The following is a 22,568-nucleotide window of genomic DNA, read 5'->3' as shown; positions in this document are numbered from 1 at the left end:
ATTTCAGCAGGTTCTCTAACGTGGAATAAGGTCTAGTGTGTTCAAAGAATAGCAAGGAAGTCCATGTGGCTGGAAGGGAGTAAGCAAGGTGAAGAACAGCAGAGTTCAGAGAGGGGCAAGGGAAGGCAAGGGGACCCAAATCATTGTAGGCCTCGTTATGTGTGATACAGATTTGGTTTTTATAACTAATGAGATGGAAAGCCACTACAGAGTTCTGAGGACAAATGTGACAAAGCCTGACTTAGCCTTTTTTTTTTTTTTTTTTTTTTGGAGACGGAGTCTTGCTCTGTCGCCAAGCTGGAGTGCAGTGGCATGATCTCAGTTCACTGCAACCTCTGCCTCCCGGGTTCAAGCAATTCTCCTGCCTCAGCCTCCCAAGTAGCTGGGACTACAGGTGCATGCCACCATGCCTGGGTACTTTTTATATTATTAGTAGAGACGGGGTTTCACCATGTTAGCCAGGATAGTCTTGATCTCTTGACCTCGTGATCTGCCCACCTCAGCCTCCCAAAGTGCTGGGATTAGAGGCACGAGCCAACGCGCCAGGCCCTGACTTAGCTTTTTAAAGACTCACTCTATTACATTCACATTAGAAGGGAACAGAAGTTGTGGCAAGAAAAATCACTTAATAAGCTACTGTAATAATCCTGATGAAAGAGGATGATGAATGAGGACTAGGATGTTAGTAGTGGATGAAATAAGAAGTGGTTGGAAAGCAGATACACTCTGAAGGAGAGCCAAAAAAAAGTAACTGGAAAAAGAGAGTTGTCATTAATAAGGATGGAAAAGATTAAATAAGCCAGTTTTCAGGAGGCAGGACTTTAGAAACTTAGTTTTAACCATGTCAAGTTTGAGGTGTCTTTTAGATATCCAAGCAGAGACAGCAAATAGTTAATGTAGGATGGATTAGGGGTTAGGAGATAAACATTTAGAAGTCTTCTAACATGTAGATCCCATTTTAAAGACACGAGCCTGGATGAGATCAGAGTACTTGTTAAGGCATTCAGCACAAAAGCAAAGGAAAATGTTTTGAGGTCATCTAGAAAAATAAGAGGAAAAAATGAAAAGACAAAATTCAGAAGACAATATATTACTCTGATCCTGAATTTATTATCTGCTACCATTAGCCAAAGATAAAACTATATCTAGAGCAAATTTACCAAATAATTTCAGGCCACCGTTATTCACACACACCTCTGCATTTATTCTTTCTCAAGTATATCCACAGCTGTATTTTATCAATAGCTCTAGAGCACTGCCCAACTAATAAACTCCCACATAGCTGCATTTCTGACACATAGATGAATCTGAAAATAATATAATTGGATTGACATGCAGTATTTTTATATATGCTATATTTAATATTTTTAATTATTTAAAAATTGGTTAATATCACATATAGGCATACCTCTAATATCAGAACAAAACTATACTAATGCTAATGCATTAACTATAGAAGGCAACTTCAAGAATAAAATACAAATGTTTTCCTATTATAGTTATCCTTCACTTTATGGAAAATTATAAGAAAAGCTGACTGAAAGCACACTGCTTTACAGAAAAATCTTATTTTCCTATTAATTTTCCATTTATTGAATTATTTTAGTTGGGAATAAAGTCCCCCAAATACTATGTTTAAAACATTTAACCCCTTCCTCTTCTTAAAGAGTTCAGCCCTGAAGTCCATTAGGTTAGGTAGTATAAGGTAGGGGTATGTGAGGAAGTGGTGAGGGGGTTGTGTCTAGAGCATTCCAGAACAGAATAACAGGCCTGAATGGAGAAAAGAGGATTTCCCCATGTAAAGGAGGGCAGTCTACTGTGGGGAGTCAGAAACTAAGCAAGGTGAGGAGGGTGACCCTGCAAAAGGGCAACCCTGCTGAAAGTGTCAGAATCCAAGCAGGAAAAGGAGGACATCCACATAAGGAAAGAGGGGGCAGCAGAATGGTGGATTGGTTACGTAACAGGGTGTTTTATGAAACAAGTCAACGTCTTAGTGATAATGAAAGTCAGATTTCTCATTGAAAGAGAAGTACTAAAGAGAAGAAATAAACTAAAATAATCCTTGTAGTTTGGGATTGTAATTTGCAGTAGTGCAAATTAATGGTTTTCAATATACATACATAGATTGATATAAAAATATATGTAACTGTAAGTATATGTGTGTATGTGTGTATGTATGTAAATATATACATATATTTCCTAGCTCTGTCCACTGAGGGGGTCTGAGAACAATGACACTCCAACAGTAATAATTGTAATAGCACTCAGACCTTGGTTTCTATATACCTTTTTTTCTACTAAAAGGAACCAGGGCAACATGGAGAAATGGTTTATTATGGGGCAAGATCAGGTAAAGTACGAGGTGATCCTGGTACATTTTATTTTTATCTGAAAGCAGAAAAATCCTAAATGAATGATGAAGACATGTCAAAAATACCCAGCAGCCAGCTTGAATGGACTCCCACTGGCCAAACCAAGAATAATTTGATAAAAATAAATGATAGTCAAATATTTTAATCCATTGTACAAAACAAGAAACTATGAGCCTATATTGATATAAATAAATCTATTAAAAGTTTGGTGAGAAATGACATATTTACATAGTTTCAAAGTGCCTCTCCACAAAATATGCTGATTACAAAGGAGAAAAGAGTAACCTTACAGTGGAGAAATTTGTCAGATACTTCCTTAGTCAAATTATCAGAGTGAACATCACCAATAATAAAACAAATTGAAACCATTAGCTATCTGATAGGATTCAATAAGAAGAATATGGCATTACTTCTGTGATAAATAAACTGAATCTAACCATGAGGAAACATTGTACAAACAGAAACTAAGGAACATTCTACAAAATAATGGTCTGTAATCTTCAAGACTGTCAAAGTTATAAGAATCAACCAAAGACTAGGAAAGTCTTCCAGACTGAAAGAGATTAAAGAGCTATGACAACTAAATACAAACACAGGATTCTAAACTAGACCCTTTTGTTATGAAAATACTTTAATGTGACAATTGGTGAAACTGAATGAGTCCTGAACATTACAGTTATATACCAGTGTTAACTTCCTGATTTTGATTGCTGTGTTATGGTTTTACAGGAGAATATCCCTGACTGTAAGAAGGATATACTATAGTAATGAGACGATAGAGCATCAGTTTAGCAAATTATTCTAAAATCATTCAGGAAAATAAGTTCTTTCTATTGTACTTCCGATGTCTCTAAAAGCTGATGATACTTTCAAAGAAAAAAACTTAAGTGATTCTTAAAAACATTGTGGAATGAACTAATGTGAAATGTTTGAAAAATATATAGCATCAATAAAAAAAAGTTAACATACAGCTGAAGTTCAAAAGAAAGATAAGGAAATTGTCAGACATCAAAAATAAGACAGGAAACCCATAGTCAGAGTTGTAACTATGCAAGGTGATGCTCTAGTAATCCAGAAACCCCTACAAACAGATATAGGCTGTCATGGCAAAGTCAGGGTTTTAATATCCATGTGGGCACAAAGCCAGGGGATCTAGAACACTGGTATAGAGAAAGGACTCTAGAAAAACAGCTAACTTCAAGAAAGGAAGACTAGAAGAACTCAGCCTACCAGCACAAAAAAAAGTCTGCCTAGATCACTGGTCCAAAACCAAAAATTATTCCATGAGAAATAGAAAAACCTAAACTTGTAGTACAAAAGGGTATAAAGTCCTAATAATAGATGCTCCTGGCATGGTATGTACATCCTAGATGATAAATTAAGGTAACAACCAGAAACTGTTCTGCGAAATCCTTGAGGCTCAGAACAGAAGCAAATACAAAAGAGCTCTGTAGGAACAATTCCACAAGTTCATCAGAAAAATACAACCTCCACTAAAGAGGGGCTCACAATTTAAAATTTATGAACCACATTAAAAAGGAAGATTTACAATGAAGGAGCATTAGCAGGCAGCCACTGCAAACAGGAAGACTTGCACCCACCAATATTTAAAAATAACAGAAGAATCTCAAAGATATTATTAAAAGTATTTTTAATGATTAGAGACATAAAAGATAAATAAGAAATATGAAATAAAATAAGACTAGGAAAAGGCAGATTTTTTAAAGCACCAAATAGAATATCTATAAAAGAAAAAGGTCATTATAAAATAAAAAACTTAAAACATAAGTTATATGGCAGATAAAACATAGTTGAAGAATTAGTGAACTAAAAGATATATCTCAGAAAATTACTCACGCCTGTAATCCCAGCACTTTGGGAGGCCGAGGCGGGCGGATCACGAGGTCAGGAGATTGAGACCATCCTGGCTAGCATGGTGAAACCCTGTCTGTACTAAAAATACAAAAAATTAGCTGGGCGTGGTGGCAGGCACCTGTGGTCCCAGCTGCTTGGGAGGCTGAGGCTGGAGAATGGCGTGAACCTGGGAGGCGGAGCTTGCAGTGAGCCGAGATCGTGCCACTGCACTCCAGCCTGGACAACACAGTGAGACTCCGTCTCAAAAAAAAAGAAAGAAAAAAAATTACGTAAGAAACAGCAAGCTCACAGGCATAAAGAAATAGAAAGTGTATAAGATATAGAGACATGGAGGATGAATGAGAAGATTCAAAATATATCTTCTTAGGAGGCTGAAAGGAGAAAATATAAAGACTCATTGGGGAAGGTAATACTTGAAGTGATAAAGACTTAAACTGTTCTCAGAAATAAATATATTAATTTTCATGTCACAAAAGAACTCTTAAATCGTAAAACAAAGAAAATAAACAAATATTTTAGTAATAAAAATAATTATTGTAATTCAACTTAGAAAGCTGTAGGACTGACAGTGATTTTTAAAAGAATTTTTTAGAGAAGATTGAGGTTCACAGCAAAATCCAGAGGAAGGTAAAGAGATATACCATATACTCCCTGCCCCACACATACATAACCCCCCATTATTAAAATCCCCCACCAGAGGGGTACTGATATGGTTTGGCTCTGTGTCCCCACCCAAATCTTATGTCAAATTGTAATCCCCACATTGTTGGAGGAGGGGCCTGGTGGGAGGTGACTGGATAATGAGGGCAGTTTCTAATGGTTAGCACCATCCCTCTAGTGTTATCTCATGATGGAATTCTCATGAGATCTGGTTGTTTAAAAGTGTGTAGCACTTTCCCCCTTAGCTGTCTCTCTCTCCTGCTCTGCCAAGGTAAGACATGCTTACTTCCCCTCCCACCATGATTTTAAGTTTCCTGAGGCCTCCCAGCCATGCTTCCTATACAGCCTGCAGAACTATAAGTCAATTAAACCTCTTTTGTTCATAAATTACCCAGTCTCAGGTAGCTCGTTATAGCAATGTGAGGATGGACTAATACAGGTACATTTCTTACAATTAATGAACCTACACTGACATCATTATCACCCAAAGTCCACAGCTAACATTAGAATTCATTCTTGATATTGTACATACTATGAGTTTGGACAACTATATGACATGTGTCCACCATTACAGTATCATACAGAGTATTTTTATTGCCGTAAAAATCTTCTGTACTCTGCCTTTTTATCTCTCCCTCCTTCAACCCCTGGAAACCACTTTTTTTTTCTTTCAAGATGGAGTCTCGCTCTTGTCCCCCAGGCTGGAGTGCAATGGTGCAATCTCGGCTCACTGTAATCTCCACCTCCCAGCTTCAAGCGATTCTCCTGCCTCTGCCTCCCAAGTAGTTGGGACTACAGGTGCCCACCACCACACCCCACCAAATTTTTGTATTTTCAATACAAACAGGTTTTCACCATGTTGGCCAGGCTGGTCTCGAACTTCTGACCTCAGGTGATCTGTCTGCCTCGGCCTCTCAAAGTGCCGGGATTACAGGTGTGAGCCACTGCGCCTGGCCACAACCACTTTTTTTTACCGCCTCCATCATTTTTCCTTTTCCAGAATGTCGTATAGTTGGTGAGTAGTGTATCTTTGTTGTTTTAATTTGTATTTCCCTAATGACATATGATGTGGTGCATCTTTTCATAAGCTTATATGCCATCTGTATGTATATCTTCTTTGGTGAGGTGTCTGTTAAGATCTTTGGCCCATTTTAAAATCAGATTGTTTTCTTATTGTTCAGTTTTAAGAGGTCTTTGTTATTTTGGATAGCTGTCCTTTTGCAAATGCTTTTTTTCCTACTCTGTGGCTTGTCTTTTCATTCTCTTGACAAGCCAGAGTAGGTAAAGTTTTTAATTTTAATGAAGTCCAGCTTATCAATTCTTTCAGAAATCATGCTTTTGGTGTTGTATCAAAAAAGTCATCAGCAAACCCACGGTCATCTAGATTTTCCCCTATGTTATCTTCTAGGAGTTTTTTAGATTTGTGTTTTACATTTTGGTCTGTGTTCCATTTTGAATTAAATTTCGTGTAAATCTGTGTCTAGATGCATTTTTTTCCTATGGATGTCCAGCTGTTCCTGTACCATTTGTTGAGAAGGATGTATTTTTTACCTTCCCAACTTTGAGAGCTTTGCTATTTTATTACATTTCCTTCTATCATTCTCCAGACTATAAAATTACCCAAATATCTAAGAATTCCTCATGCATAAATGTATAAACTCAAAGCTCCAGAAATCTAATTTCCTTTTGTCCATGTGATTAGGTATGGCCTAATAAAATTAGGCTTCAAAACTAGAAATAACATGTTCTATATTAAATATCCCTTCAGTTCTATAAGAGGAATTAATATAATATATAAAATTAAGTAAGTTTAAATTTAACGAAGTAAAATAATAAAATAGAGCTTTGGAGCTGAATATCTTAGAGATCATCTATCCCATTACTCCCAATCTGGGTTTTACGACATCTACCTATCCTCTCTTTATTCATGCCTCTTCTGGGAGCGTGAATGGAGCAGTGTTTACATTATTACAGTGTAATACATTATTACAACAGTGTTTACATTATTACAATCAATATAGGTAGCGTTTAATGCATGAGTCTAACAGGGGGTACTAATACATTTCCTTCTATATAGTTCTAGTGTGCTACTTGAAGAACTGTTTTACTATGATCGGGACCTAAGTATCTTCTCTTTTTTACTGCATTCAAGACCTAAATATCTTTTTTTTTTTTTTTTTTTTTGGAGACAGGGTCTCACTCTGTCACCCAGGCTGGAGTGCAGTGGCGCAATCACAGCTCAATGCAGCCTCAACCTTCTGGGTCAAGCGATTAACATCAGCCTCCCATGTAGCTGGAGCTACAGCCACGCACCACCATATCTGGCTGATTTTTGTGTATATATTCTTTTGTACAGATGCGGTTTCACCATGTTGCCCAGGCTGGTCTTGAACTCCTGGGCTCAAGCAATTCGTCCGCCCAAAATGCTGGGATTACAGGCATGAGCCACCACGCCGGGCCTCTTCTCTTCTTACATTCCATCAATTGCTCAGAACCATCCCAAATTTTAACTTGCTTTATATCTTTCTCATATAGTTATGTTTTCCCTAGAGTTTCTGATCACTACTTTTTTGTTGAAAAAAACACAAGGATTTTTTTTTTTTTTTTTGAAACAGAGGGTAGTGGCCTGATCATGGCTCACAGCAGCCTCAACCTTGTGGGCTCAAGCAATTCTTCTACCTCAGCCTCTGGAGTAGCTAAGACTACAGGTGCTCACTACCACACCCAGCTAATATTTTTTTCAATTTTTTATAGAGACAGGATCTCCCTATGTTACCCAGGCTGGTCTGGAACGCAGTCCTCCAGTCTCAGCCTCCCAAAATGCTGGGATTACAAGCATGAGCCACCACACCCAGCCTAGGATGTATGTTAACATTTTCCCATACTTTTCTTTGTGTTTATATATACACATACTTTTCGTTTTTTCTGAACTATCTGAAAGTAAGTTGCAGCTAATAGGTGATTTCACCCTAAATACTTCATCATACATTTTCTAAGAATAAAAACTTTCTTTTATATAACCATAATATTATGCCTAGGATAATATTATACCTAGGACATTACTATATTATTATACCTAGGAAAATAATTCAATAATATAATCTAATATATGGTCATATTCAAATATCCCAATTGTCCTCTCCAAATTTTTATGGCTGGTTTTATTCCTGATCCAGGATCCAGTGAGAGTTCACATACTACATATTCTTTTTTTTGAGATGGAGTCTCGCTCTGTCACCCAGGCTGGAGTGTAGTGATGTGATCTCCGCTCACTGCAACCTCTGCCTCCCAGATTCAAGCGATTCTCCTGCCTCAGCCTCCTGAGCAGTTGGCACTACAGGCACCCACCACCATGCCTGGCTAATTTTTGTATTTTTGGTAGAGACAGAGTTTCACCATGTTGGCCAGGCTGGTTTCCAACTCCTGACTTCAAGTGATCTGCTGCCTTGGCCTCTATTATTTTAATCAAAAGTAGCTCCCCTTTCTTTTTTCATGACACTGAAGTTTTTTTTGTTTTGGTTTGGTTTGAACTTTTAGGTTCAAGGGTACATATGCAGGTCTGTTATACAGGTAAATTGCATGTCACGGGGGTTGGTTGTACAGATGATTTTACCACCCAGGTAATAAGCACAGAACCCAATAGGTCCTTTTTTGATCCTCACCTTCCTCCCATCCTCCATGCTCAAGTAGGCCCCAGTGTCTATTGTTTCCTTGTTTAACAATGAAGTTTTTTGAGTCCAGCCTAGATGTCATATAGAATGTGCCACACATTGTGATTGTGTCTAATTGTTTCATCATAATTAGATTTCAAATAATATTTTTGGCAAGAAAATTATATAGGTGAAGTTCGGTCCTCCTTATTGCATAATAACAGTGGATCCACGGAAAAGCTGTATCATTATTAACATTGCTAGACTCGATCACTTGATTAAAGTGGTGACCTTCAGGATCCTTCTAATGTAAAAATACATTTTGCTATTTGTAATTAATGTTATCTGTTTGAAATTGCATGAATATCGTCTTCCCAACAATCATTATTCCACTAATTACTTCATTTTACTTTATGTCTTCCCCATTAGGCTAAGCTTCACAAGGGCAGAGATTTTGTCTTGTTTATCATTGCTGTATCCTTAATGCTGAGAAAAGTGTTTGCACATAGTAGACCCTCAATATATATTGAATGAATCATCATTAGTTAAATACTTCTGTATTCTCTAAGAGACTATGAACAACTTAAGGACAAAGGTAATGTTTTCTTAGTTTTTGTATTTGTAGAAAATAAGCACAGTACTTAGCACATAGTAAAAATTCTATCTATTTTAATTTTTAAGGACCATGGGTAAGTCAGTTACAATATATATGCCTTACTCATTTTCCTTATGTATAAAATGTTAAAAATGCATCTACTTAACTATATTAATAAGATATACTAAAAATTATTTTAATATTTCTTTCTAAAGTAAAATATAGTAAAGTAAAACTCCTAATTTTAAAACAAGGCTCTCAGGAAAAAGTATTAAATTATGTATTAAACATAAATTTCTGTCAGCTTTTCTTTGTAGCTTACATATCTAAAGGCATTTTACTGATACAATGCTAAAATACCAAACTACTTTTTAAACAGTACATACTTATTTTTACCTGTAGTGCTTTTAATGTTTCCTTCAATCCTTCTATTTCTTTTTCCTTTATTTCTGTAGCAAGCTGATATTTTCCCTTTAAGTAAAAAACTGTATTTCAGTACTTTCCAATGTAAATGATAATACAAAAGGGTAAAATATAAGAGCTCAAGAACGAAAATCTCTATTTTAAACCAAATATTTCACAGGCTTTAAACTTCTATCTGTGCGACAAATTACACTTCTAATGATTTCAAAATATAAAATTACAATAAGGCCTTTATATGGTTACAATGATCATGAAATAGAATATCTTATTATAATGACAAATCATTTTATCAGTAGAGCATCCTACCCGAGAACTTAGACACTTTATAATTACTTAATTAATACAACTAGAATAAATACATTCTAATTAATAAGATACAAATGCATTTGTCTAATGAATATAAAAACATGAGAATTTTTTACAGAAGATCTTTGGCTAAAAATAAACTATAAGTGATTATTACTAACAACATGTTCATTGAGATAATAAAAGCATGTATTAACTATTAAATAGCTAGAGAAAATATTTAGTGTCAGATAAATTTCTAGGTTTGTTGGAGCTTTATCCCCTTTGCCAGTTGGTCTGCACCCAGTTGCAAGTCATTTCCATATTTTTTAAAGACAGTAATTCCAGTGAAAAAGCACTAAAAACATACCATGGTTAATAGAAACACTGCACTGAATGGTAAGAACATTAATTTGGGACCTGAAGAGGTCTGGGTTCTAGTCTCAATTATGCCACTTCAAAGTGACACCTTTGGCAAGCCATTTAGTCTTGTTAGGCCTCTGTATTCTGAACTCTAAAATGACGGAAGTGAAGTAACATGATTATATCTTCAGTCCTTTCTAAGATTTTAAGCAGTTAACCACCTCCATTAGTTTGTTACTAATGCTCTCTTCTGTTATGGCAAACAACGGATAATAAAAGGCATTTAGCTATGTTTTAAATTATTTTGTAAAAATAAATACCTTTTAATAGATAGAAAATTTTTTAAAAAATTATAAATACCTTTTCTTCTTCCAGGGCATACATCTTCATTTGCAACTGATAAACAATTTTAAAAATTAAAATAAAGGGAGATAAACTGTTAACAGTGATCTACACTGGTCACTGAGACTAAAGAAACACGTTATATATCTATATTGTTTGAAATGGAAATAATGTGAATGTTATTTTCAGATTCAGAAAATAAATAATAATGATATAAAATGAGAAAAAAAGCCAGTCAGTAAAGTAAATGAACTTTGTATTTATTTATTTGAGATGAGGTCTTGCTATGTTGCCCAGGCTGTACTCCAACTCCAGGGCTCAAGGGATCTCCCACCTCAGCCTCCCAAGTAGCTGAGACTAGAGGCACACACCACTACACCCAGTTCAAAATTAGCAATTTAATCACACTGATCAGAGACACCAATTATCCTTGAAAGTTTTGTTTTTTCCTCCAGAAGTTTTTCTTAAATGTCTGAATATTTTGCCATCCACTCCTAAATCACAGCTTTTATCATTTTCCAAAGGTACAATTTTGTAAATCAGTATCATTTGTATTATCATTGACAGTATTTATGTTCAAAAATTTGTGCAGCTAACACATTATGACCTGTTTAAAAAAATAATAACATTTTAATGGCCAGGCATGGTAGTTCATGCCTGTAATCCCAATACTTTGGGAAGCTGAGGCGAGAGAATTGCTTGAGCCCAAGAGTTTTGAGACCAGCCCGGGCAGTATAGTGAGACTTCCTTGACAAAAATGTCCCAGCTACTTGGGAGGTGGGAGGATCGTTTGAGTCCTGGAGGTGGAGATAGCAGTGAGCTGAGATCAGGCTACTGCACTCCAGCCTGGGCTACAAGGCGAGACTGTCTCTAAATAAATAAATAAAAATGATGACATTTTAGAACAGAAAAACTAAAGTACACACACCAAAGGAAAATTATGAAATATTCTAAGCAACACAAGAGTATTAGGCAAAATTTTCAAGAAATGAAATTTTTCTTTGGAAATTCCCTATTTCCTTTTTCTTTTTCTTTCTTTTTTCTTTTTTTTTGTGAGACGGAGTCTCGCTCTGTCGCCCAGGCTGGAGTGCAGTGGGGCGATCTCGGCTTACTGCAAGTTCCGCCTCCCGGGTTCACACCATTCTCCTGCCTCAGACACCCAAGTAGCTGGGACTACAGGCACCTGCCACCACGCCCGGCTAATTTTTTCTTTTATATTTTCAGTAGAGACGGGGTTTCACCGTGTTAGCCAGGATGGTCTTGATCTCCTGACCTCGTGATCCGCTGGCCTCGGCCTCCCAAAGTGCTGGGATTACAGGCCTGAGCCACCGCGCCCAGCCGAAATACTTATTTATTTATTTATTTATTTATTTATTTATTTTGAGACAGAGTCTTGCTCTGTCGCCCAGGCTGTACTGCAATGGTGTGATCTCAGCTCATTGCAACCTCCGCCTCCTGGGTTCAAGCAATTCTCCTGCCTCAGCCTCCCAAGTAGCTGGGATTACAGGCTCCGGCCACCATGCCCGGCTAATTTTTGTGTTTTTAGTACAGACAGAGTTTCACCATATTGGCCAGCCTGGTCTGGAACTCTTGACCTTGTGATCTGCCCGCCTTGGCCTCCCAAGGTGCTGGGATTACAGGCAAGAGCCACAGTGCCCGGCCTCCTATTTCCTTTTTCACACTCCTCACATTCAAGATCCCTTTCTTTAAACACACACACAAACACACACAAATTAAAAAACAAAGAACCCAAGAGCACTTTCTCCTCAACCCTTCAGATATCTGAGTATCCTTATCTTGCCCAAAGTCCTTTGTGACAGCAGAGATGTGGACTTGCTCTTTCCTAGAGAATACTGTGATACACTTTGGGCTTTTGCTTCCCTAACCTTCAATTAAAACTCCCATAACCTTGGTTAGTCCTATCTCAGATTAAAGGAAGAAAGTCATTTGCTTAAAAAAATTCATACATCTACACACACTTGTATTATAAAGATGAAGATAAATACAGGAAAGGAAAAATGAAAAAATAATGATGTGAGACAGAGATAAGGAAACTTTCAGAAGATATTTTACATGAGCACATTTTCTTAAACTATTACAATATTTTCTTACTAGGAACTGAAGAGAAATTTTAGTCAAGAAGAGCTACAGAATTCAAATTAGCTGAAGGTATGTACAGCGATTTATGTCTTGATTTTTTTCTCATTTTCATACTACTATTAGTTACTGATGATTGATATTTATGGAGGCTACAGTGCATAATAATCATCTCTTCTAATCCTTGACATCTCCCTACTTGCATCTCAGATTTTGATCATAATGTTATAACTCTACTTTGGTACAGGGGTACTATGGAAGAGGCAAGAGCCTAGGAAGTTCTACTAAAAGAAAGAGGAAAGGGGAAAGAACAACACACACATCCCACTCACCTAAATTATTTAGGACAGATGAAAATATATCTTCATCTCCAAGAAAATAGTTTTCCCAATTTCCCTCCTTAACAAACTCATTCTACTACTTTACATTTTATTCTCAGTTGTGATTAAAAATTATTTTATTCATTTCCTACTTCCCATAATACCTTGTTCTCCTTTTTGTCTTTGGTGAGTATGGAGAACAGCTTGCCATAATATTCATGGGAGGGGGAGGAAATACAATATTTAAAATGGTAGTATTTGTCTATCCTTACGAAATTACCTGCTTTTTAAAAACTGCCATTGCTTCCTTGTGTTGCTCTGCCAATGTTTCCTTTTGATTCTGAAGAGTTTCCTGTTTTAAAAATTATGACAAGTTAAAATATACATTCTAGCAACTCTCTTTCAGCTTTAAATCTTAACTGGGTTCACAATTTAAAGTTAACCATACCTTTTACATATATTATTTTGTGTTCCTGGAATTCCACTTTAAACCAATTTTATGATTATTTTTTGAGAGAGGGTCTCACTCTGTTGCCCAAGCTGGAATGCAGTGGCACAATCACAGCTCACTGCAGCCTCGACCTTCCCGGGCTCAGGTGATTCTCCTGCTTCAGCCTCTCTAGTAGCTGGTATTACAGATGTCTGCCACCATGCCCGGCTAATTTTTGTATTTTTTGTAGAGGCAGGGTTTTGCCATGTTGCACAGGCTAGTCTCAAACTCCTGGAAGCAAGTGATCCACCCACTTCGGCCTTCCAAGATGCTGGGATTACAGGCATGAGCCACTGTACCTGGCCCAATTTTATAATTTTTTAATTGTCATAGAATCATCACATAAGCATTTTGCTTTATGTTGCTTTTTTCATGGAAAAAAAACACATTGCTTCTAAAATTTTTAAACTTTGGACATTATTTGCTCCAAAGCGTTCTCTAAGAAAAATATCTTTTAACCAAAAGTAATTAAAATTAACAAATTAACAGTCCTAGTATACAAGCAGACTATTGTCTTAGAGTTTCAAAAACAACAACAATAACAACAAAAACCAGTTTTATGATCTAAGCAGAAATGCTTACCTGGCAACATATACACCTTTAAGTTCATTGGAATAATTTTTTACAAACCAAAACTACCACAGAGAATTTCTGAAAAAAAATCTATATATGATTCCATTTCTCTTTTTCTCCTTCTCCCACCTTTTTGGTGGAAGTTGCATGTTCTGTTCTTTCTATTCTAGATTAACGTTCTTCTATTTTTATCAAAGTTAATAATTCTCATCATTTAAAAATTAGGTCTAAAAGTGGCAACCACTTTCAAATTTTTCTGCTGTTTGCTCCAGATTTCTAAATAATACATTGAGTTAGCAATTTAAAAAGTTTATCTTTTGACCTCTTATTGATGACAGTAGTGGCCCATCTGGAGCCACCGTTGTGAGGATGCCAGCTGCAGCAAGGGAGGTACAGCCAGGGCTACGACTCTGCGAAGTCATTTGGGGCTGGGAACAGGTGAAGAACCCAAAGCAAATGCAACAAAAACAAAGATAAATAGATGGGACTTAATTAAACTAAAAAGATTCTGCACAGCAAAAGAAATAATCAGCAGAGTTAACAAACAACCCACAGAGTGGCAGAAAATCTTCACAATCTATACATCTGACAAAGGACAATATCCAGAGTCTTAAAAAAAAAAAAGATATGCAAATGGTCAACAAGCATATAGAAAAATGCTCAACATCACTAATGATCAGGGAAATGCAAATCAAAACCATCATGTGATACCACCTTACTCCTGCAAGAATGGCCATAATCAAAAAATTAAAAAACAATAGATGTTGGTGTGGAGGTGGTGAAAAGGGAACACTTTTACACTGCTTGTAGGAATGTAAACTTGTACAACCACTATGGAAAACAGTGTTTAAAGATTGCTTAAAGAACTAAAAGTAGATCTACCATTTGATCCAGCAATTCCACTACTAGGTATCGACCTGGAGGAAAAGAAGTCATGATACAAAAAGGATACTTATACATCCAGGTTTATAGCTGCACAATTTGCAGTTGCAAAAATATGGAACCAGTCCAAATGCCCATCAATCAACAAGTGGATAAAGAAAATATGGTATATACACACCACAGAATACTACTCAGCCATATAAAGGAACGCAATAATGGCATTCACAGCAACCTGGATGAAATTGGAGACTTTATTCTAAGTGAAGTAACTCAGGAATGGAAAACCAAACGTTGTATGTTCTCACTTAAAAGAGGCACCTAAGCTATGAGGACAGAAAGGCCTAAGAAAAATACACTAGACTTTGCAGAATCAGGGGAAAGGGTGGGAGAGGGGTGAGGGATAAAAGAATACACATTGGGTACAGCATATACTGTTCGGGTGATGGATGCACCAAAATCTTGGAAATGACCACTAAATAACTTATTCATGTAACTAAACACTACCTGCTCCCTAAAAACCTACTGAAAAAAAACAAAAACAAAAACCTTAACAGCGCCCCTTTCTGGGTCTTCCAGCTGTCATAAAGCTTTCTACCTATTTGTACCTCAGCAGTATAGACAAGCCCTTAATGCTCTAACAGAACACTATGGGAGTCATCAGGGTCTAATTGCTTATTACAGTCTTCCCTTAGACTTAATGGCAAAAGCCAACTCCTTATCAAGGGCAGTATTAGCAGCTGTCAAACTAGTAGAGGCTTCTACTAATGTGGTTTAAGGATTTATTTAGACTTCATGATACCTCATGCTGTGCAATCCTTGTTATTTACTAAAAACACATTTCTCAGCAAGCAGGTTCACCTCCTATGAACTTTTATTACTTTCTCTCCTACACATCTCCACCCAGTGCTGTAATATCTGAAAGTCTACTAACAGGAAGACAACACATGATCTCACTTATATATGGAAACTAAAAAAGTCAAACTTATACAAGTTGAGAGTAGAATGGTGGTTACAAGAAGCTGGGGAGGTAGAGTCTGGGGTGGAGGGAAGGGAGATGTTGATCAAGGGGTACAAAGTTCCAGTTAGATGGGAAGAATAAGTTTGCGATCTACTGCACAGCATGTAGTAAACATAGTTAATAAATATGTATATTTCAAAATTGGTAAAAGTAGATTTTAAATATTCTCACTACAAAAAAATAAGCATTGAGGTGATGGATACATTAATTAGTTTGGTATAACCATTCCACAAAAATGTATACATATACAGGTATATCAAAACATCACATTGTAGCCCATAAATATATACAATATTTATTTTTCAATTAAAATAAAGATCTAAATGAAAAATAAAGAGGCATGAAAACTGAAAAAGAAAAACTAATTGCTTATTTCTCTTTAATTTTTAATTGCACAAACTATGCAATAATACCGTTTGACAATTGCCCCCTAAAATTGCCAGTAAGTCTGTCATATAATCTTACCTAAGCTTACATACATGTATATAATAATTTACTTTTTATGTGTTATTCATTATAAATATGTATATATATACTGTTCATTTTTTATATAGCATATATAAATGCTTGAATAGAAGCAGGTTAAAATGCTTTTATATCTTAATGAAAAAATATACTAATGTAGTAAGAGAGATGGGGATTGAACAGAACACCCACCAAACTTTCTTTCAAGAAATATTTTGATAATCAATAACTTCCTATATAAAGTATATCTCTTTGATCTCTATTTCTAATAAATGTTACTCATAGACAAGTTTAACAAAAAGCCTGGTACTGTTTTTCCAGTACCCAAAGAAAGGGAAATCTATAACGAGTTAGTCTGTCTGAACAATAACTGTGCTTCAGACAGATTTATTAGAAACTCCCCCAGATTAAATTTACATGTAATCTTGTTTGTTGATAGGTCATTTTTTGAAAGTAAAACGGAAAAAGTATCAGGCAGGATATACTGCAACAGTGTCAACTGACCCCTAAATCGTGACTCCTTACCAGAGGTTAAACCAGCCCAGATGACAAAACTTATTCTACTCATCAAAGCTTGCCAATTGTCAAGACATTAGAGAGTTAACATTAATAGCAGCTATGCCTTTGGTGTAGTCCATGATTTTGGAATAGTGTACAAATAATTAGGGTTTCTGATCTCAATAGGAATCCCAATTTCATTTTAAGTTTTCTAATGCTTCCTTAGGGGATGGCTATCATAAAGTCACACTAAAAGGGATAACATTAAGGCCAGAGGAAATATCCTAGCTAATCTTATGACATACAGTCCTGGCCCCCATGATATCCAAAAAGTCGAATCTTTGAAGACGTTTTAAAAGGTTATTTTGGAATGCCTACAACTGGCTCCAGAGTCTGAAGAAAAAAACGTGATAATAAATTACAAAAAGAAAATATCTTTCAGGACACTTTCAGGACAGACACTTGGTGGCACCAGAGGACCTCAATGGAACTTTGTAAAAATTTTATAGGAAATTACCCATCAGAGCAAGGACAAATTGAACATTATACTCAATTAGCATTGGTGGTGAAATTTTACTAAAATTGCTGAGGATGTCTCTGGTATATAGCTGTCATTAGCACTGTCCTGGTAAAATTGTTATCCTTGTAAATCCAAGCCTTAGGGTGCCTATAAACACTTCCAAATGGATTTCCTAAAATTAACCCCTAGAATGCGTTCTGAATATGTTCATCATTGCTTCCATCTTCTCAGGATGAACTAAAACTTCTTGCCAGAGAGCTACAATTCTGTGAGTAGAAAAAAAAATTACTTGATTTTGTGTTTACAACCTGAGGATCTCCAGGGACTGGGTTACTCATTTTACTGGGACTTCATTAGAGAACTTTGCAAAACCTTGTCATTTACTTAGAAATTCATTGCCCCCATCATCCTCAAACTTGAAGAAAAGTAGAGAGGACTAACGGCACACTGTATCTGACACACTTAAACTTCCATGACCAAGGTTACCTCTAACTCATAACATCATGAAGTCCATACTCCCCTACATTCACTGGCTTTTACCATATAAACTTGTTAAAAGTTTGCCCTATGAAGTTGGCTACTTCGCCCTTCATTTTGGACATTTCTTTACTTCAGAAAAATGTGGCAAAGTACTCCAAGGGACTAATGTAATATGTTTCAGAGTCTAATCACAAACAGATAAAAGTTGCTTTTCTTCTACATGACCAAAAGCTCAGAGGTAGTGTCTTCTGGAAATGACCTCAGAGAGGAAAAACAAACATCCTGAAACCATATTGGAAATAATCCTACCAAGAACTTTGACTGCTAGCCCAGTGGTTTAACCCCTGGGGAATAGATCCTTGAATTCATGTCTCCCAGATGAACAGACACTAGGTTTCACTAATACACAGAATGCCATTCCATCAAGAAATTTAAATCTAAGGAGTCTTGAGAAAGCTTCAGAAGCAGACATCTTCAGAAAGAAACAGCTACCATTCAAGAGGTATGGATCAAGACAGCCTCTACCCAAGACCTACGGAGTCTGTTTTTATATGGACCGTGAACCAAGAATGGTTTTTATATTTTTAATGGGTTAAAAAGAAAAATAAAAAAAGAATAACATTTCAAATCACCTGAATATTGTATAAAATATAAATTTTAGTGTCCATAACGTTTTATAGGAACATAGCCATGCTGATTCATGTAAGTACTGTCCATGGCTGCTTTTACACTATAACAACAGAGTTGAGTGGCTGTGACAGAGACCATACCGTCCACAAAGCCTGAAATATTTACTAGACGGCTATTTACATAAAAAGCTTGCTAACACCCTACCTAGATAATCAGAGCCAAAGATTGCAATGCTTTTATTTGCAGGCTTTTGTTCTTTATTTTCTGAGATACTTTCTTTCCCCTTTCTTAATCCAGCCCCTTAAGTGAGTAAAAACATATCATTTATTAACCATGATGGCTTCAAAGACCCTTATCCTTAATATTGCTCTCTATATTCTTGGCCACTCTATGGTGTGAGTACAATTACTAATGGAAATTTTTGATTTGGGGATGGCCTCTGTTCTCTTGATTTAATATAGGTATTCCTGGCTGCTGGCTTAAAAGTGATCTACAAGTTCTGATAATAAACTTTTCCTTAGTGTTTTTCCATGTTGGTGTGTTCAGAAGTGTGACTTCTGGAGTCTTAAATACTGTTGGATAGCCACGGTCCTATAAAATGATCCAACAAATTATGATCCAACAAAAGGAAAAACTGATACACACACACACACACACCCCCCACCAGAAACCACCTACATGTCATCATGACTCTTCATCAAGCAGCATAAATCTTGATTGATCACATCCTAAATAACAATGGTTTGTTTTTTTTTTCCAGCTCAGGTTGAAGAAGCAAAAGGGGACTGATAACTGAAACCACCTGCATCAATATAACAGAGCTATTTGGAGTAAGAACTGAGAATACCTGTGTCAACACAACTTAGTTTTTTGTTCCAGGAAATCTTTGCCCAGTAAATATAAGACTATAAAAACCAATAAATTATATCACTGTTTGTTTCAGGCAACTGCTGCAAAACAACTTATCTAAGACAATGGTTTATTTGGGTAAACATCTGGTTTATCAAACAACTATTCTCAAGAGTAGCTTCAAGAGCCTCAATGTTGCTACATTCACAATCCTAAATACTACGTTACAAAATTTGCCCAATTCCCATCAACATCCTGCCTTAAAAGAACTGCCTAAATCTACTTGCACCTAGACCCTATAACCCTCTACGTAGTCCAATACTGATTTGCACCTTTTGAAATACTAAGACTCTGTAGTGTTTTCACTTATTGCAATGAGTTTCAATAAACACACCTGCTTTATTAACAAGTTCTTTGGTGATATTTGAGGGAATGCAACGAGGCAGTTCTAATTTACACTCCTAACAACAAATGAAAGTTCTTGTTTTTCTAAAAGTTGGTAAAGGTAGGAATCTGGCTTTTTCTTCAGATGAAATCCAGCTCTAATACCATTTCTTGAATACTCTGTTCTTCCCCACTGATTTAAAAGCCACTGTTAACATTCACTAAATTGTCTTATGTATTTGGATCTATTTCTAGATTCTGTTGTGTTTTACTAACTATGTACACTGCACCAAGCTATTTTAATTATGACAATTTATATTATGTTTAAGAATCAAGTATGACTATTTCATTCCCTTCTTTTTAAATAATTTCCCAGTCACTCTTATATGTTTATTTCCACATAAACCTTAGAATAAGCTTAACATGTTCTTGACATTGTAAATTGGATTTATTTATTTTTAGAGACAGCGTCTCACTTTGCACTCAGGCTGGAGTGCAATGGCACAAACATCGCTCACTACAGTCTCAAACTCCTGGGCTCAAGTGATCCTCCCACCTCAGCCTCTTGAGGAGGTAGGACTACAGGCACATGCCACCATGTCCTGCTAATATATGTATTTTTAAATAGAGACAAGGTCTCACTATGTTGCCCAGGTCTTGAACTCCTGGCCTCAAGTAACCCTCCTGCCTTGGCCTACCAAAGTGCTGGGATTACAGGTGTGAGCTACTCACTGCAGTTGCTTGTTAAATTGGGTTCATTAAACTTACTGATTACCTTAGGGATTGTGATAACTTTATGCTGTTAGCTCTATGCAAAAACAAGATATAACTTTACATTTTAAAATCTGCTTGAAAATTAGTTGTACTTAGTATTTACCTATTCTTTCCCTCCATATTATTTCCCTCCATATTCTTTCCCTCCACAGATAGGTCTGTTTCATACTTGTCCTTCAAATAATTCAACCCTGATTTTACTCCCATAATCTGCACAACCTTTGGATCTGTCTAACCTCGAAATTCCAATTATTTCTAGTTTTGTCTATCCACTATCACCTGACTTCTGATTCTGATGTTACCCCCAATTCCTGTTTCAATATTACCAAACAATGAGAACAGAAATCAGCATAATTACACTTCCAGGTTTTAGTTGTTAAGATTACTCTGATGGAACAGCATGAGAAACACTATCATAAATGCTTCAATACAGATAAAGCTACGGAGAAAATAAGAGCTGACACTATTTTTTAATATTTGGTTACATTATGTAATAACACCCTGGGAAAATATGGTACTACTTATGAGGTTTCATTGCTTTCAAAATATTCTCATTCCCCTGTAACACACAATGTGTTTCTCAGATGTAAAATAGTTTTCAGAGTTATTCACAGTGCTGTATCAAAAAGCCTGAACAAAATTTTTATTCTCAGTTTTCTGGAAGCCTAAATGTTACCAACGGCTTTAGTTGGGATTTTCTTGAGATTTTATTTAAATAATCCACTAACCCCTGAATCTGTTAGAAAATTTAAAAATTAACTTGGCAATAAGGATTAGAATACATTTTAAAATAGATGCTATAAATACGAATCTGAGAGAAAAAAAATACTCACTGTATTAGTCAGCTTTCATACTGCTATAAAGAACTGCCCAAGACTGGGTACTTTATAAAGGAAAGAGGTTTAATTGACTCACAGATCAGCATGGCTGTGGAGGCCTCAGGAAACTTACAATCATGATGGAAGGAGAAGGGGAAGCAAGGCACCTTCTTTACAAGGTGACAGAAAGGAGAAGTGCTGAGCGAAGAGGGAAGAACCCCTTATAAAACCATTAGATCTCACGAGAACTAGCAGGAGAACAGCATGGGGAAACCACCCAAATGATTCAATTACCTCCACCTTGTCTCTCCCTTAACATGTGTGAGTTATATGGATTACAATTCAAGATGAGATTTGGCTGGGGACACAAAGCCTTAACCATATCACTTACCTTTTGCCATTTAAGTTCCTGTGTCTCCACAATAATTTTACCAATCTGCTCTTCATAATGAATTTCTGCTTCCTAAGTCAAAAAGAAAAAGAAAAGTGCTATAAAAATAAAGACTTTAAAACTTCCAGTTTCAGCTCTTTCTGGAGAGATATAGAAATAGCATACTCCCACCTTTACAACAAGAAAAAAATCTAGACAAACTGCAAATTAAATAGACAAGTCCATCATAGAAATGAGGTCCCAGATCAATCAAGTACCCAAAATCTGGATAGAGACACATGCCTAGAGAAACAGAATCCTGACATTTGCTTACCTGGGACATAAGCTACCGAGGACTGGTAAGAAGTTTCAATGAAAAGTCCTTAATAAATTGCTAAAGGTAGAATGTAGGCTACTGTAAAAATATGAATCTCCTGAAATAGAGAGATTTACACTTTCTAGCAGGCTTTTCTTCTAGGAAACATACCAGGTGCTTAAGAAAAGATTGAGAAAAATCCTATAAAAACTTTCCCCTGCAGCACTGGCTATGCAGGGGAAGAGCACTCACAAGCCATCTTCCCTATTTCCTCTACAGATCAAAACCCTTAATCTGCAGAGGGGAGGGCAACAGAAACTATAGCTAAAATCACTAGTGGAAACCCTCTGCAGCTGGGCAAGGGGACCAAAAGTCATCACTAAAAATTCTACCTAGGCAGACCTATCTTCCTTATCTCCTTTAAGCAGCAATTGGGAAGAGGAGGACTGGGAAAACAAGGCAACAACAGTTCTTTCATTGTGAGAGGGGCAGGGATACATGCTAGGCCCAGCATTACAT

General features: G+C 36.4%; 1 protein-coding gene across 1 annotated transcript in view; it reads right to left on the bottom strand.

Moving 5' to 3' along the window:
* CCDC73 (coiled-coil domain containing 73) overlaps positions 1 to 22,568 on the bottom strand; it is a 130,451-nt gene that overhangs the window by 76,969 nt on the left and 30,914 nt on the right. The window contains exons 2-5 of the mRNA XM_077964884.1: positions 21,755 to 21,826; positions 13,263 to 13,334; positions 10,584 to 10,619; positions 9,549 to 9,623 (exon numbers count right to left, since the gene is read on the bottom strand). Of these exons, the coding sequence (XP_077821010.1) occupies positions 9,549 to 9,623; positions 10,584 to 10,619; positions 13,263 to 13,334; positions 21,755 to 21,826 (255 nt within the window). The remainder of the gene's footprint in view (positions 1 to 9,548; positions 9,624 to 10,583; positions 10,620 to 13,262; positions 13,335 to 21,754; positions 21,827 to 22,568) is intronic.

This window comes from Macaca mulatta, chromosome 14 (genome assembly GCF_049350105.2).
Source record: "Macaca mulatta isolate MMU2019108-1 chromosome 14, T2T-MMU8v2.0, whole genome shotgun sequence".
Taxonomy (NCBI): Eukaryota; Metazoa; Chordata; class Mammalia; order Primates; family Cercopithecidae; genus Macaca; species Macaca mulatta.
This window is presented reverse-complemented; position numbering and strand designations above follow the sequence as displayed.